At 38.9% G+C, this 16,512-nt stretch overlaps 2 protein-coding genes across 8 annotated transcripts in view; one reads left to right on the top strand and one right to left on the bottom strand.

Annotated features, from left to right (window-relative positions):
• Positions 1–3,859, top strand: part of LOC127153594 (arf-GAP with coiled-coil, ANK repeat and PH domain-containing protein 2) — a 50,733-nt gene extending 46,874 nt beyond the window's left edge. For 3 of the 7 annotated variants that reach the window (XM_051094768.1, XM_051094771.1, XM_051094766.1), the window contains 3 exons: positions 241–350; positions 465–575; positions 686–2,673. In XM_051094768.1, the coding sequence (XP_050950725.1) occupies positions 241–350; positions 465–575; positions 686–833 (369 nt within the window). In that variant the 3' untranslated portion in view covers positions 834–2,673. Of the gene's footprint in view, positions 1–240; positions 351–464; positions 576–685; positions 2,674–2,873 lie in introns of those variants that run through there. The other 4 variants (XM_051094773.1, XM_051094769.1, XM_051094772.1 and 1 more) reach the window with 4 other exon arrangements.
• A 6,299-nt stretch (positions 3,860–10,158) lies between these two features.
• psmd1 (proteasome 26S subunit, non-ATPase 1) overlaps positions 10,159–16,512 on the bottom strand; it is a 45,717-nt gene continuing 39,363 nt past the window's right edge. The window contains exons 20-25 of the mRNA XM_051094823.1: positions 13,279–13,448; positions 11,734–11,826; positions 11,550–11,642; positions 11,296–11,472; positions 10,848–11,011; positions 10,159–10,334 (exon numbers count right to left, since the gene is read on the bottom strand). Coding sequence (XP_050950780.1) covers positions 10,865–11,011; positions 11,296–11,472; positions 11,550–11,642; positions 11,734–11,826; positions 13,279–13,448 — 680 coding nt within the window. The 3' untranslated portion in view covers positions 10,159–10,334; positions 10,848–10,864. The remainder of the gene's footprint in view (positions 10,335–10,847; positions 11,012–11,295; positions 11,473–11,549; positions 11,643–11,733; positions 11,827–13,278; positions 13,449–16,512) is intronic.

Genomic DNA, 16,512 nt, shown 5'->3' with positions numbered 1-16,512 from the left:
TTTTTTTGTTTTGTGTAGTATTTTGTTTTTTTTGGTTTGGTTTTGGCTTTGTTTCATTTGTTACTTTTGTTTTATTTTTATTGATTTATAACTATATATACACAGGAGGTTATTTTTCTTTTAAAATAAGGTGCTTTATTTTGAAATGATAAATCAGTGCAATTTAAATATGAAATGCATCAACATTACAGCTGTATTATAGATTATGAATGCTGTTTATCGCCTGTGTGTCTGTATCAGGGGTCTCTGGTCACCTGTGAATTCCTGCTCCAGAATTCAGCCAGTGTCAACCAGCAGGACAATCTGGGCAGAGGACCTTTACATCACGCCACTATCCTGGGCCACACAGGGTTAGTTTTGCACAACAAACAGCTCTTATTACATAAAAGTCTCCTGTGATTTGTTTCTGCCCCATTGTTTGAATGTCTTTAAAGTTATAAATATTTGTTTTTTTTCTCCTCCAGGCAAGTGTGTTTATTTCTAAAACGGGGAGCCAATCAGAACGCAGCAGATGTTGAGAATCAAACGCCGCTTTCAATCGCAGTCGAGGCAGCAAACGCTGATATTGTCACGCTGTGAGTTGCCCTAACTTCAGTTTGTACCTTTTGAAAAAGAAAGCTGCGTCGAGACATTTCTGTCAAACATAAAATGTTAAAAAGTGTTTCATGTGTTTCTGTGTCTACAGGCTTCGCCTGGCCAAGATGAACGAGGAGATGCGCGAATCTGAGGGTCCGTATAGTCAGTCAGGTCAATTTAACTCTAACAGCCCGACTGAAATGCAATATCGGAAGTGTATGGAGGAGTTCATTAACTTGCAGCTCAGAGACTCCTAACATATGCTGAAATCACCACAACCTGTCGCAAACGCACAAAATTAGTGAATGTCCACAATTATGTGAAGCTGTGCTTCATTAGACCCCAGGATGGGTTAGTCTAGCCTAGTATTTTAATGTGAAGTAAACAATAATAGGACGTTACTGCTGGAACATGTGCAATAACTAGTCTTGTGAACGAGTGACGTGAAAACATGCACCTTATTTACATTGTGTGTGTGTATTTGTCTTAAAACTGTCAGTGTGTAAGAGCAGTGTGATGAAAACTTGGCCCAGTCAAGATCATCTGGCACATTCCTCATATTTATCACTTCATTATACTTGAGGAAGTGAAACTGTGTAAATCAAATCAGTGTGTTTATAAATATTACATCTAATACAGATGTAGCACGCCTGTACAATTCAGTATTAGTTCTGGATTAGACAACACTGTATTAGATATTTGACTATATATATTATATATGCATGTTTTGTTAACAATAAAAAAAAAAAATGTAGTGTATTTTAAATATAGCACAAAGTACACTATATATATGTATATATAATATATATATGTGTATATATATATATACACACACACACACAATTGCCGCTCAAAAGTTTGCAATCAGTAAGACTTGTAATGTTTTTTTTAAAAAAGTCTTTTATGCTCATCAAGGCTGTGTTTACTTGATACAGATACAGAAACACTAGTCATATTGCAGAATGTACAGTATAAGAAAAAAATTATAAAATATTTATATTTTGTATTTATAAATGCTGTTCTTTTTTAACTTACTCATCAAAGAATCCTGAAAAAAAAGAATCACAGGTTCCAAAATATATTTGTCAGCACAACTGTTTCCAACATTGATAATTCTAATAATAAATCAGCATATTAGAACGGTTTCTGAAGGATCATGTGACACTTAAGACTGGAGTAACAGCTGATGGAAATTCAGCTTTGCATCACAGGAATAAATTATATTTTAAAGTATATTAAAATAAAAACCATTATTTTATATTGTAATAACATTTTGCAATATTACAGATTTTTTCTGTATTTTTTTTTAACAAATAAATGCAGCCTTTCTGATCCCAAACTTTTGAGTGTATATGTAGTTGTTTAATATAGTTTTGTGAAATAGCTAAAATATTTTATGTAATTAGACTTTATGTACATTACAAGAGAAACTAGACAGTCTGAATGTTGCTATAAATATATTTTGTTTGTTTTATTTAGATTAAATGAATGTGCCATATTAGGTGGGCTAACTATTAGCTGGAGTTGCAGTACTGTTATCGCTCACAGAGGGGCGCAGTAGAGCTGGACTTTACACCCCATATAAGAGGGTTTCTTTTTCTTCTGCTCCGTTTGGCAACAAGACATTTACCTCTTAGATTTCCACAGATTTTAAATGAGCTCTTTTAAACAAAACCTTATAATTAAACCCTTTACATAGCAGTCTAAAAGCTGAGTCTCAGGTTTATTAATATGCAAATAAAAACACAGAGGTGTTTACAAGGTCGTAAATGATGTTATTATTGTATACAATTCTGCAGAGCATGAAAATGTCGTATACTGTTATTTCTGAGTAGCTCTCTTCATTTATCTGCTTTGTTTCTCTTTCAAACTGTTATGACACTGATCGTTATTTTATGTGGTAATTACGCCACAACTGCCACACATCTGTATCCCATGTAATTCGTATTGAACCCAGAACGTTTCTTTAAACAGAAATCTTCACTGTTTTCCAAACACTTGACAGTATTGCATCAAAATGTGTTTTATCTGCTACTACACGCTAGATATCAAGCGAGATCAGTGTAAATAGTCAATAAATACACTTCATATGCATCATTTGGTGTCATGTGCTTTTCACCTCTGCATTTCCTCCTTTGCTCCTGCGTTCTCCTGCTGTTTCTGCTCTGAAGGTATGAGCTCATCTCTCCGTGTCTGTTTAACTTTTGATTATAGTGTGTGGTCGTGTGTGTTTAACGTGCTTGATGCAGGTAAATCACACTCTGCATCCTTTATAATCAAGGTGTTTTCTCTTGCAGGAGATGAAACATACCAGGACATTTTTCAAGACTTCTCTCAGATGGCATCCAACGACCCAGACAAACTCAATCGTTACTGAGCGAACGGAGCAGATTTTGGATGGTATATTGCACCACGACAACCTCCTCATAACTGCAGTTTGGGATTTTTTCCAAATAGGATTAGCTGTAGATTGTAGTCTGTAATATAAAATGTGTTCATTGTTTTTTGTTTGTCTTAACTGACAATGCAAGATTTTTTTTTTTTTTTTTGTAATGAATCAAAGTTGTTGCCCACATAATAATCAGGATTGCACCAGTTGAACTGTTTTTATTGTAAATGTAGATAAAATGGTTTCACATAGGGATTAATTCATGGATCCATTGGCTGTATCTATATAGATTCCCAAATGAAAAAGTGTAATGTAGTATTTGAGCCATAGGACTTAATGGATTTCATTTATGGAACATGCTGAGTGAATACGTAAATCCGACTGGTTTTACACAATTCATTCTGCTTGTGTTTAATAAATGATGAATTTTAGCGTGTATTATTGTACAGAGAGGATGAAACCATTTAAGTTTACATATCAATTTCAAAATCTATACTTTCATCACATTAATATTCTTGTTCAGTTTTGAAAGAAAAAATCTTGTGAAAACATGTTAGCATGAGCACCCCACTTTCCTAATAGTATATGTTCAAATAGTATACAAGTGAGACATATTCTTACCACAGTGTAAGGGGTGTAAATTGTGTATATTCTGTACATACGTCATCTTGGGCTGCGAAGTTTATTTTGTGGTACTTCAAATGTTGTAATAAGCTTGTTCGCATTGATTTTTTTTCTCCTTGTATTCATTCTGTAATCAATATGATCAATGTGGTTTTTATGATTATTTTATCCACTGCAAATGTCTGACTGCAAATATCTTAAAATATATTCTAAATTGTTTTCTCAACATTTTTATGTAACACTTTATTTTCAAACAAAATTCTATGTTAAACCAGTCTAAACTATCTCGTTTCTACCTTACGTTATCAGATTGCATGAATTAGTCTCCCATGCAGCAGGGTTGCCATGTTTGTAATAGGCACAGCTCCGCAGCCAAGTCTGACATAATGTAAACACCGGCGCTGTCTCTCCAAAATGCAGCAGCCGTTCAGTCGCTCGTAATGGGATGACCTCATGCCCCCGCCAGCTGTGCACCAACTCACCTTTTCGAACCATGCTCTCTCATAAATGTAGAACGTTACCCGTCACACAGCTTCAGGAGCTTTATTTATAAACCTTGTAAAATAAGAAGGCTCATGGCATGCATTATGAATATAGCCAAGTTTAAAACCAAAGTAAATGGTGACTGTGTTTCGGGGAAGTAATACACAAAAAAGGGTGGGAGGTTTAGCTAAAAAGAGTTTACCTCTAACCCTAATTAAACACACCTGAACCAGCTAATCATGCTAGAAACTTGCAGGTAGGTATGTGGTTATGGTTAGAAGGGATACAGCTCTGACCAGAAACTAACAATGAAACTAACTGTTCTACCTATTAAATTTTGTTTTATTAACGTCTACACCTACCCCAACCCTAAACTTAGCCCTTACCATAATACAAAAACAGCATTGTACAGTGTGACAAAAATAACGTTGGATTGATGTGCGCATGCCCAGTAGCCAGAGCTGTCTCCCTTCTAGCCTTAACCCAGGTGTGTTGAGGCAAGTTGGAGGTAAACGCTGCAGGACACCGGCCCTCCAGGACAAACTTTTTAGACCCCTCCTCTTGAAGCAGGGTTGGTTACTGCTAATGCAGGTCTGAAAATCCTAGCAGCCCCCTCTTGTTAATATCAAGGTTTGACTATAGCTCTTTAACTCTTTAAGGTCCTGAACCAGCTAAAACAAATGTGTCTGTTAGTACTTCTGGAGGGTCAGCTTCCTGCAGAGCTCAAACACACCTTCCTAGAACTTTCTAGTGATCTTGAAGACATTGAGACAAGCATGTTTAAAGGGATAGTTCACCCAAAAATGAAAATCTGATATTTATCTGCTTACCCCCAGAGCATCCAAGATACAGGTGACTTTGTTTCTTTAGTAGAACACAAACAAAGATTTTTAACTCGAACGGTTGCGGTCTGTCAGTCATATAATGGTTGGCAGTCAATGGGATCCACGGCTTTGAGAATCAAATGCTTCTACTATGCCAGAGCACGTTGACACGTCATGCGCTGGCTGTTGTGAATGCGCTCAGCACAGTTGGACACTGCGGTGGATCAGAGATTAAAAAAATTATATAAATGCGGTTCAGTTTTTTGCATAGACCGGTTGTTTTGGGTCTTAACATCTCATTGTATCCTCATGAGCCGCAGGGTTTAATTTAGTTTTGTCTGTGTATGTTTTTTTTTTTTTTTATTGGACTCTCAAAGCCATGGATCCCATTGACTGCCATTATATGACTGACAGACTGCAACGGTTTGAGTTAAAAATCTCTTTGTGTTTTACTAAAGAAACAAAATCACCTACATCTTGAATGCTCTGGGGGTAAGCAGATAAACATCAAATTTTCATTTTTGGGTGAACTATCCCTTTAATTAGGGCCATTCAGGAGCAGGACTGGACACCCCTGAGCTAAAATGTCTTCAGGAATACTAGGAAATCACAGGCAGGTGAGTTTAATCAGGGATGGAACTAAACCAGGGATAGGCAACTTTGGTCCTGGAGGGCCACTGTCCTGCAGAGTTTAGCTCCAACCCTAAACACACTTGCCTGTAGCTTTCTAGTGATGTTGAAGACCTTGATTAGCTTGTTCAGGTGTGTTTAATTAGGATTGGAGTTAAACAGTGGCAAAACAGCAAAACAGTGGCCCTTCAGAACCAAAGTTGCTGATCCTTGAACAAAACACTGCAGGACCAGAATTGAAGAGCAACTCTAGAAGGCCAGAGGTTTCTCACCAGACTTTCTAAAGCAGGTAGGGCACTTCCAGCCTGGTCCAGCCCGGTCCAGCCCAGAGTTTAGCTCAGGGGTGCCCAAACTCGATCCTGGAAGGGCTGGTGTCCTGCAGTGTGTAGCTCCAACTTGCCTCAACACACTTGCCTGGAAGTTTCTAGTATGCGCAGTAAGAGCTTGATTAGCTGGTTCAGATGTCTAATTGGGGTTGGAGCTAAACTCTGCAGGACACTGGCCCTTTAGGACCGAGTTTGGGCAACCCTGGTCTAGCTCCACCCATAATCAAATACACCTGAAAAACACTAACCAAGGTCTTTAGGATTTCTTGAAAATTACAGGCAAATGTGTTTTGATTATGGATGGAGATTAACTTTGGAGTACAGTGGCTCTCCAGGACTCAAATTGCCCATCCCAATTCTAAACCATTATAAGAGATTTCATCCTACATGATTTTTTAATTATTTGCTGGTCTTCTGCCAGATGTGTACCATTTCTATTGGCTTGAAACAGCTGCAACAGTGGCATAGTTGATCTTGCTAACTGCCTCCAGTCATCTGGTATCCAATAACTGGTCGCAGAAAGAAAACCGCAGTTCCTCATTACTTTTTAAACAGAGTGACCCATCTGTCTGGTGTGCTAAGTCATTTCCTAAAATCGCTGAACTGATGCACTCGAAAAAATTATTGCATTGAGCGCTTCATAAAATCAAACATTAACTATTGCCTGGGATGGGTTAGCATATAAAACAAATCAAGCAATGTGGATTTATAAGTGAAGGACTTGACCATAAATAATATGAAATAATGTTGTGTCATCATTTCCATGTGGGGATTTGTCAGCTGATAAAGCCATTTCATTTTATTCAAGCTAATGTCAAGCATCTTCCGGGCAGCCATCCTTGCTCTGCGGTGGAGAGGAAAACTGCGGTTGGCTTCCCGCAGAGAGACGGAGAGCCACTGCTTGAGTCCTTTTCCCTCCATAAAAAATAGATTTGCACAAAAACAAAGCCCGCCAAGCTCCATTAATGCAATCTGTTTAATTGTAGTATCCAACCCTCATCCTGACAAGCTGTCCTCGAGAGATCCAGGATAGTTAACTGTTAGTTTTAACTGTAAGTTTTCCATGGCTGCTTCATACTTGTACAAAAGCAAAAGCTACAACATGAGACTGGGATTGCTAATGCTTCAATTCTGAAACACAAGAAGCCAAACTCTGTCATAGCCTACTTAGCAGTAACATCAAGTGGAAACCATTTTCATGGCCCACATTTGTTCTACATCTCTGCTTAATGAGTTCTTTGCCTAATGAACCAAAGTCTTCTCTCTCCTTTCCAGAAGTTGACCACTGAGATTTGACTCATGAGTTCACGTTGAAAAAAAAAAAAGAAAGAAAAAAAAAAAAAAAAAAAAAAATTCACTAGCATGCAACCATGGAGAATCCAAACAGTCTTTGTTGGATTATTCCTTTCACTGTAATGATGAATGAAGATGGAATGAAAGGGAGTTGTCAGCAACATACTTTGACACCGCAATCATTCAACTAATGGCTGGAAAACTGTGGATGTTTGTTAGCCTATATACCATCCATTTAGCCAACTCACCCGTATTCCTTTTCTATTACTCTATTCTGACTTCCCAGAATAGGGAGGCCCCTGTAGTCGCTCTCTCTAGTGGAGACACTTTTAAGAGCAGAGTCCCAAGGGTCTCATCAACCACACCTCAGTGCTTCACCAGCGAATGGCTGGAAAATCTACTGAATCCATGACAGTGAATCTGGCTTCCAGCTGTGCTCAAAGAGAGAAGTCAGACAGGTTAGCCCAGACCCTGACCAGCACAAGAAGCCTCTGTTGTGGAGGTTAATTCAATCAACATACTGCCCGAGTCTATCTGTGTCCAAAATTTCTTGGCAGGGTCCGCTCTGGATGTGTTTATTTTAATCGAGAAACACTGGACGTAGAGACCCAGTGAAACACATTACGAAAGCAAATGGATGATTGGTGGAAGCTCTTCTGTGGTCATTGCTCACTTAAAACCTAAACAAAGGAACTATTTAATTAGTCACCACAACAAGCTGTAAATTTAACAGGTTGTTTTAATGTTCAACACTTCCTAATCCTGTTATATAACTGAAAAAATATATACATGTACTTACTTTTGGCCTGGTGGTCTACCTGCAAAAACCTAGTTCTTAGTTAACTATGATGTGAATATTGTAAACAAATTTGGGAATTTGCAATGGCCTTGGCCCACTAATAAAATAATGGCTTAATTACTTTTGACACAATTATTAGGCTCACATAAAGAAGTAGCAGGTATTTAGTTGTAGAATACACTGTGGCACTGACACTAAAGACAATAACATTATTTCACGGTGCATTCTTCAAGCTCCATGTGCACTTGTTTTCAAAACAGAATAGGCTACAAATGGGAATCTCCCTTACCATGGAACTAGGGAGCGAAGGGAGGTGCTATGTACGTTAACAGAAGCTTATCAGCTAGGTTCATCTCTTATATAAACTCAATTCCTTTGGCGTAGCTCATGGGATGTGGGCACTACAGCAACCATGGGAGCAAAGAGTTTACTGTCAAACAACAGGATGGTTTGAAAAATGACCTCAACTGGTTTGCCTCTCAAAGTTGAGGTAAAGCCATGCTAGGAACAAACCGAATTTTCAAAAAAAAGACTTTCCAAACAAGTTTAAAACTTGGCATCTAAGTTGGGCCTTTCAAACAGATTGCAAATCTATTTGATACTAGTAGAAACCCTGCAGGTCAGTGCAACTTGGTCCAATAGTGTCACTTGTACTATTCCCACTGGGAGAACCATTGGTCTGACTTTTGTGGTCCATTACAGCTTCATATTTATGATGTTCCACAATTCTTGCCAAGATCCACAAATTCCCTGACTTTCGAGGAGTCATAACAGTCATCCCTGTCCCCAGTTCAAATGGGCAGTCAGTGTGTCCATCAGTGCACCCAGCAAGTACAACAAACAAAAGGCTCTCGACCACCTCCAGTGCCTGGACACCCGTCATAAACGTTTCTCCAACACCACTCTGGCCAGTATGCTGACTGAACGAACAAGAGAGGTTCGCTCTTGCCATCCGTTGTCATCAGTGCGGCTTCAGCAGACTGTGACTTCACGGCAAAAAGCGATTGAGGAATTTGTTCACCAACAATCGTACTTGGGAAGGATATGCCATTCTCCAAGTGTTCGTTTTGACCCTTTAGGGTCATAGCAAGAAGGGTCTCTATTGCTCCGGTAGATGCTTATCACCTTGTATGGTTATATTTGCAGAAACAGGCATGAAGGAAAAATGTCAGCACATAATAAAGTGTAATAATATAGTGGTTTCATCTGCTTTCATCTGTTGAATTTTCAGGCCAGCGGAAGCCAACTTGCCAAAATTGCGATTCTTCTAAATGCAGTTTACAAGAGCACGGTTCATTTAGAGAGGCTGCTGATGTCTGGGGTCAGTGTTGCAAGGTCCTTAAAAGAACACTAGAACATTTTCTTTTTTGTATTTGCAAAACAAAAAGAATTTACAATCGTTTATCTACTAAAGACCAGGATGCAGCATTCTCTGTAAGAAGAGTAGGGCTATTTCAAGGTCAAGATCCTAGACTCCCAAAAATGATGAAGAGATGCTGAGACATGAACCACAATTTCAAGGAAATACAAATGATATACGAATATCTTTCCGGAACCGTGCCAATTTTCCTGAAGTCAAAGTCCAAAGTATCCCACCCACATTGTAAAGACGTACGGGAAATTAACGCCTTGACAAAAATCGTTTCCTTTTAGGGGATATAGTGAACAGTGGGGAGAAGAGTGTGACTAAATGCTTCCTCCTGTCAGTTTAGGTTGGTGGAACACCTATGACCACATACCATTAAAAACAGTCACTTGGTAGATTCCGTGGAAAGCACATTAGGATATACAGTATATGGGAATAGGTGTCGTTTATTTTTCAAGAAAATACTGTCACTATGATTGATGCTGTTTCTCATACAATGATGTGAGTGAACTGATGTCTTCGCTCCAGGCAGTTGGTTATTCTTTTGTAACTGTAGTTTGTGTAAATTGCTAAATGTAAACTTTTGTTTTGTTAATATTTTAACTTGGCCACTATTTCTTATATGCTTTTTACATTTTAACCACTTTTGTGTCTTCTCCATTTCATTTTATATCCTTAATTTGCATGCACGAACTTAATGAAGTTTAAATGCCATTTCAAATAGTACAGCATGTCTGCTCAAAAGTCCACTTAATACAACATAATAATTGAGAATACTACAACAGTTTAATCAAATTCCAAAAATGCACAAAGGATATTGCAGATCCACTACAAAAAAGCAGCCAATCTCATGATCAACATATATATTTTATTGTATAATGACTGAAAACCATCATGTAAAACATCCCTCAAGTGGCCATGATAGGCCAAGTGGAGAAAACAACGTAAAAAAGGAAAAGGGGTGGGCATTTTGAATAGACATGTAGCGGTGCATGCTGCGAACACGCAGATATCATAACACCACCTGCAAAAAAATAAAATAAATAAAAAATTATTAGTACACATGCTGTGCCGAGTTATAACAATTTTTTTTTTTTTTTAAAATTAGAATAGTTTTTTTTCCTATTAGAATCTAAATTTATTAGTTTAGAATTTTCACATGGACAAAGATTCTAAAATTCTATAAATCAGGCAAGAGTTTTTGATGATCCGTATAGTGTGAGGCAGGCGTCACCAAACTTGTTCATGGAGGGCCGGTGTCCTGCAGAGTTTACCTCCAACTTTCCTCAACACACCTGCCTGGAAGTTTCAAGTATACCTAGTAAGACCTTGATTAGCTGGTTCAGGTGTGTTCACTTAGGGTTGGAGCTAAACTCTGCAGGGACTCCCGCCCTCCAGGAGCGGATCTGGTGACCCCTGGTGTGAGGCATTCCACAGGAAGTGTGCAGAGAATAAAAGCCTCTAAACTGACCATGTGTGGATAAAACTGTAGTTAATTAAACATGACATCAGTGTTGTGTTCTTGTAGAGGAAGTACCTGTAGGGTGGCACATCTCACTCATCTATGTACTCGAAAGGTTCTGGGGCCTCAGGCTCCTGTTCTTCCTCTTCGATCTTAGGGCCGTGAGCGGACACGGGCTCCACGAGCTCCTCCTCTTCCTCACTGGTGTCTTTCAAGATGATGATTCCACCCGTGTGCAACTGGGGGCAACAATGTGGACAAAAGGCGTTACTATATACCGTAACAGTCCATCTACAAGTCTTGTTTAACTTGACTTTTGAAGTCTCCTAAAGTGCAAAACAAAAAGGGCTGGATTTATGCCAGCTGACCTCTGAGGACTACACCACAGCTCTTAACATTGTTTAATTGGAGCCATCAGGCAAACATCTTCTGAAGAGTTTCTTTCATGGGCAGCTTGAGTGGTTTTACAGAAGAAAGCTGTCAAACATTCACGACAGGCCTAAATTAAAGAAGTTCGACTCACAGGTTTGAAGGGCTGGTATCTGCAGCTGTCGGGCATTGCGAGGACCTTGAGCTGGGCTGGCATGACCCGGGCTGGGTTCTCCAACATCTGGAAGTTTGGCTCTGGCTCTTTTTTCTTCTCTTTTTCTTTCTCCTTCTCCTCATCTTTCTTTTCTTTTTCAGCCTCTGCCTGTGTTTCCTGCATCAGATAAAGACCAAATCACTGGAGTTCTAAACAAGCTAAAGGTTTCTGGAAGTGCTGTAGGACATACATACCACTTCCATCTTTTCTTCCTCCTTCTCTTTCTTCTCCTTTTCCTTCTCCTTCTTCTTGGCTTTAGCTGTGATGGACAGAACAGCAGTGGAAACCTGACAGAAGAACAGCGGGACAAATAAAACCATGATATCGGGGAATAGTTGAAGAACATTGGTTTTTGGTAAGCAAAGTGAGAGTTCAGACCTTCTCTTTTTCCTTTTCCTTTGGCACTTCCAAAGGTGGAGGGTAGGCAAAGGTGGAGGGTTTGCAGTTGGATCGATACTGCACCTTCGGCATCTGTTAACAGGACAGAACTTATTTATTCAAAACTGATAAGTTTACTACTGTGTATTATTATGCTGGTGCCTTAGCAATAGTTTGACATCAAACAAGCCTCTTATGTAATTTGTTTCAGAAGCTGCCGCCCCTGTACAGCCTTCCAAATAAGTCACATGGGACATTCAATGACAGTTAGGATGCTGCCTAACCTTCACTAGAGTTTGAACAAAGACTTTTTTTGAGAGGAAAAACAATGCATGTAGTACCTAGGCCTTAAATAATGAAGAGAACTATTTTGGTTGCATCAGCTTTCTCTACTTTTAACAATGTGAACATCTGCGCTAAAGGAGAAGTTCACTTTTAGGACAAAAATTTACAGATAATTTACTCATCCTCTTGTCATCAAGATGTTTGTGCATTTCTTTCTTCATTCGATAAGAAATTATGTTTTTTTATAGGAAAAAACTTAATACATATTAAGCATTGCATAGATGAGACAAAACGAGCATGTGAGGGTAAAAAGTATATAAATTGTCAATTTGTTTCGAAATTGACCTATCATTTTGTTAGATAAGACCCTTCTTTCTCGGCTGGGATTGTTTAGAGTCATTTGAAGCTACATTTAAACTGCATTTTGGAAGTTCAAACTTGGGGGCACCATGACAAGGGGGTGAGTAAATTATCTGTAAATTTTTGTTCTGGAAGTGAATTTCTCCTTTAACCCTGGGGTGTCCAAACCTGCTCCTGGAGGGCCAACATCTTGTAGAATTTACCCCCAACTTGCCTTGAATTTTTAGGCATCATGAAGACTCTGATTAGCTGGTTCAAGCGTGGTTAACTGGGGCTGGAGCTAAACTGCAGGACAGTGGCCTTCCAGGAACAGGAATGGACATTCCTGAACTAACCATTTTACCAGGGCTGCTAGTTCTTCTTGCATGGATTAATGGTTTGGCGCCATGCTGGATACATGGGGATTAGACTGTTTGTCACACTAATGCAGGAGATCAAAATTTCCTACAACAACTGTTTCTCTTGTATAACAGTGAAGTCACCCATGTTGAGGTTGCACTGTGGTGATTTACTGCAGGGATCTTCCTGCAGACTTCAGTTCCAACCCTGCTCCAACACATCGTTCTGTAATTATCAAGTAGCCCTGAGCTCCTTGACTAGCTTGGGGTTGGAGCTGAAATCTGCAGGACGGTAGCTCACCAGGAGCAAGGTTTGGAGACTTCCGCTATTTAGGTTAGGACACAGTTGTTCCTAACCACATTCCTTGAGGCCCCCCAACACTGCATATTTTCCATATCTCCTTAAATCAAACACACCTGATTCAGATCATCAGGCCATTAGTAGAGACTCCAAGACCTGAAATGGGTGTGTCAGACAAAGGAGAGATGCAAAATGTGTAGTGTTGGTGGGCCTCCAGGAATGTGGTTGGGAACTACTGGGTTAGAAGACATTTCTTTTTACCTTCAGATCCTTGTTGAGACCGATGATAGCTGTGGGTGTGAAGGCCAAAGATAGGAAGTGAGAGAGCGGGAACCAGAACCAGAACTGGGTGAAGACCAGCAGACCCACCACAGATGGCATGTGGGTGTGGCCTGTGCGTGACTGCAGAGAGATCGTCACGTTACGACCACCTGAGAAGAATTGGAAAGATGGCATATTAGCAAGTTCCTCAGGAACTCCAACCAGCCTCTTCATTAGCAAAATTTCAGCAAAAAGGTCCATTGTCAATAGCGTAGCAATCCATGAAGCAGCTTTCTGTTGGTCAATGCAGCAAATTCGCATGGCCAACTTGAAGAAGAGTTAAATCCACATGGAGAAATCCTCCCTTACATGACTACATGATGCAGATACCTAAGTAAATGACAATGGTAACAATGGTAAATGAGACCACACCTTAAGTAAGGTGGCTTCAGGTTGATTGGGACACTTTCTGTCATTGAAATGACTTGGAAAAAGTGTCCCAATCAACCTGAAGTCACCCTAGGAGTTTTCCAGTTTGAATAAAGGGACTTTCACACTGTGTAGTTCTAGGAACTAGCCAGCATGGTGGTTCCTAGAGAACCAATTTCCCCCTCAGGTTGTTTTTCTGGTTGCATTTGCACCGGCAGCAGGAACTCTAAAGCAGACGACAGCAACGTCTTTATTTGCGGCATTCGCAAATATCAACAACCCCTGGAATCGAGGACGCTGTTATTGGAGCTGTTTTTTTGTGTGCCATGGGTTTATTAATAACAGAGATAGAAGGTAAATGCACAATTTTACATCAGGGGTGCCCAAACTCAGTCCTGGAGGGGCGGTGTCCTGCAACACACCTGCCGGGAAGTTTCTAGTTTGCCTAGTAAGAGCTTGATTAACTGGTTCAGGTGTGTCTAACTCTAGCTGGAGATGAACTCTGCAGGACACCGGCCCTCCAGGACCGAGTTTGGGCACCCCTGATTTACGTGATCTAAATCTCCAATGTCAACTTTCAGTGTTACATATCATCGAGGCTGAGAAAAGAACACCTCGCTGAAGACAACAGGTAGCTAAAAGCCGTTATCACTGTTTTCCATGTTCTTTAAAATTACATTGTTTTTTAAAAATGCCGAGTAGCCGGTGTTTCATATGCTTTTGGCCAATCAGCGTACACTTGCATCACTGGTAGTTCCTACTGAACTGTTTTAGACCCTACTCTGAAGTAAGAGCTAATTTAGATCCCCAAAATGGAGTTCCTAGAACCAAACACGTTCCTGGTTCCTACAGTGCAAACATGCCAAAAGCAGGTACTTCTGCTAATAGTTCTAGGAACTATGAAAAAGTTAAGTGACATTGTGGATCTTAAGTGACATTGTGGACCAAACTTTATGCTTATATTTAAAGGTCTGGCTAAGCAGGACTACTCTTTGATTCGGTAATATAAAGGGTACACATTTAATGCTGAAAGGAGGATGGTGTAGGTGTGCACTGGTGGTATCTTAATTAACAAATGCAGCTTTCACACGTCCTTTCCTGTCGAGGCGTACAGCCCATGGAGCTGATACAAGATTGGGATATTAATAGAAGATGATGTGAAGGTCAAGGCCAAAGACTCCTCCACCCTCAAACTGCCTGATGAGCAGACAATAACAGGAGTGAGGGATGAATGCCAGGCCGGAAGGAGGTGTGGGGATGTCCATTACAATGTACATTTAAAAATGATGAATGGGGAGAGATACTGTATCATCAGTTTAGAGGATCGATTTGGCTGAGAATGAAAGGTATCGCAGAAAATATTTCTTCATACTTCTGTCACAGCCCATTAAATAATCAGATGAAAGTTTCCTGTTGGCATCTACTGTAACTGCGTAGGGAAATTATGGCCTGAGTTGTTTATTTTGACTGCAGTGACTTAAAACATGTTATGACATTTGTGACAACCAATAAGTCAAGAGTTCAAACTCTCTGCCAAAGCAGGCCATGAATCAAGTCAGATTAATAAAGACTTTGTCGTAATTTCAACAGACCTTGCAATTTTCAATTAGCCTCAAGAGCTTTCAGTGGTCCACAGCTGTTACTAGTGCATGTACTACTTAAAATGCTGCCCGTGTAGGCATCTCACTGGATTTAAGGCATCATAGGCATGTCCTTGACATAGACTGTTTCAAATATTAAGCAGCATACTTACAATATGTATACCTTTGTTTGACTACATTCTAAAGCAACAAAATTACTCATTAATGTAATCATTAATACAACACCAAAAACTATCAATAAAAATATTTAAAAAGTCAATATTTGTTTGTGGCACCCATTATTGTGTCTTAGCTACATGTTAATATCAAACTCCAATATTCGTACATGTTATTTTTATGCTTATTGGAATACAAATGTTAACAAAATCCTACATCAAACTCCAACGTTTGTACAATTTGTCTTTTCTTTATTTTGATTGTGACGTTTGCTTAGCAACATGCTAATGTCAAACTAATATTTCTGTTCAGTGTATTTTTTGCTCATTAGATAATTGTCATGGTAGCTTAAAAAGATGCTGATATCAAATTCCAATATTTATGCGTGCTTATTTTCATGCTTATTAGAATATTAGTGTTAGCTTAGCAAAAATCTAACATCAAACTTAAACATTTGTGCAATCTGTATTTTTATTTTGATTCTTGTGACGTTAGTTTAGCAACGTGCTAATGTCAAACTTAAATATTACTGTGTGCAATGTATTTTTTGTTCATTGGATAATTGTCATGGTAGCCTAAAACATGCTAATATCAAACTCCAATATTTCTATGGGCTATTTTTATGCTTATTGGAGCATTACAAAATTAGTTTAACAAAAAGCTAACATCAAACTCTGACATTTGTGCAATTTCTATTTTTATTTTTATTACTGTAATGTTAGCTTAGCAACATGCTAATGTAAAACTTGAGTATTTCTGTGTGCAGTGTATTTTTATTTATTAGTTTGCTCATTGGATAATTGTCACGGTAGCTTAAAAACATGCTAATACCAAACTCCAATATTTGTAATTACTATTTTTATGCTTATTGGAGTATTACAATGTTAGCTTAGAAATTGCACAAATGTTGGAGTTTAATAATAATAATTATTAATACAATATATATATTTTTTTTATTATTGTGAAGTTAGCTGTCAAACTTATATATTTCTATATGCTGTGTACTTTTGCTCAGGATGACTCACATTAACTTAAAAACATGCTAATA

This window comes from Labeo rohita, chromosome 22, assembly GCF_022985175.1.
Source record: "Labeo rohita strain BAU-BD-2019 chromosome 22, IGBB_LRoh.1.0, whole genome shotgun sequence".
Lineage (NCBI taxonomy): Eukaryota > Metazoa > Chordata > Actinopteri > Cypriniformes > Cyprinidae > Labeo > Labeo rohita.
This window is presented reverse-complemented; position numbering and strand designations above follow the sequence as displayed.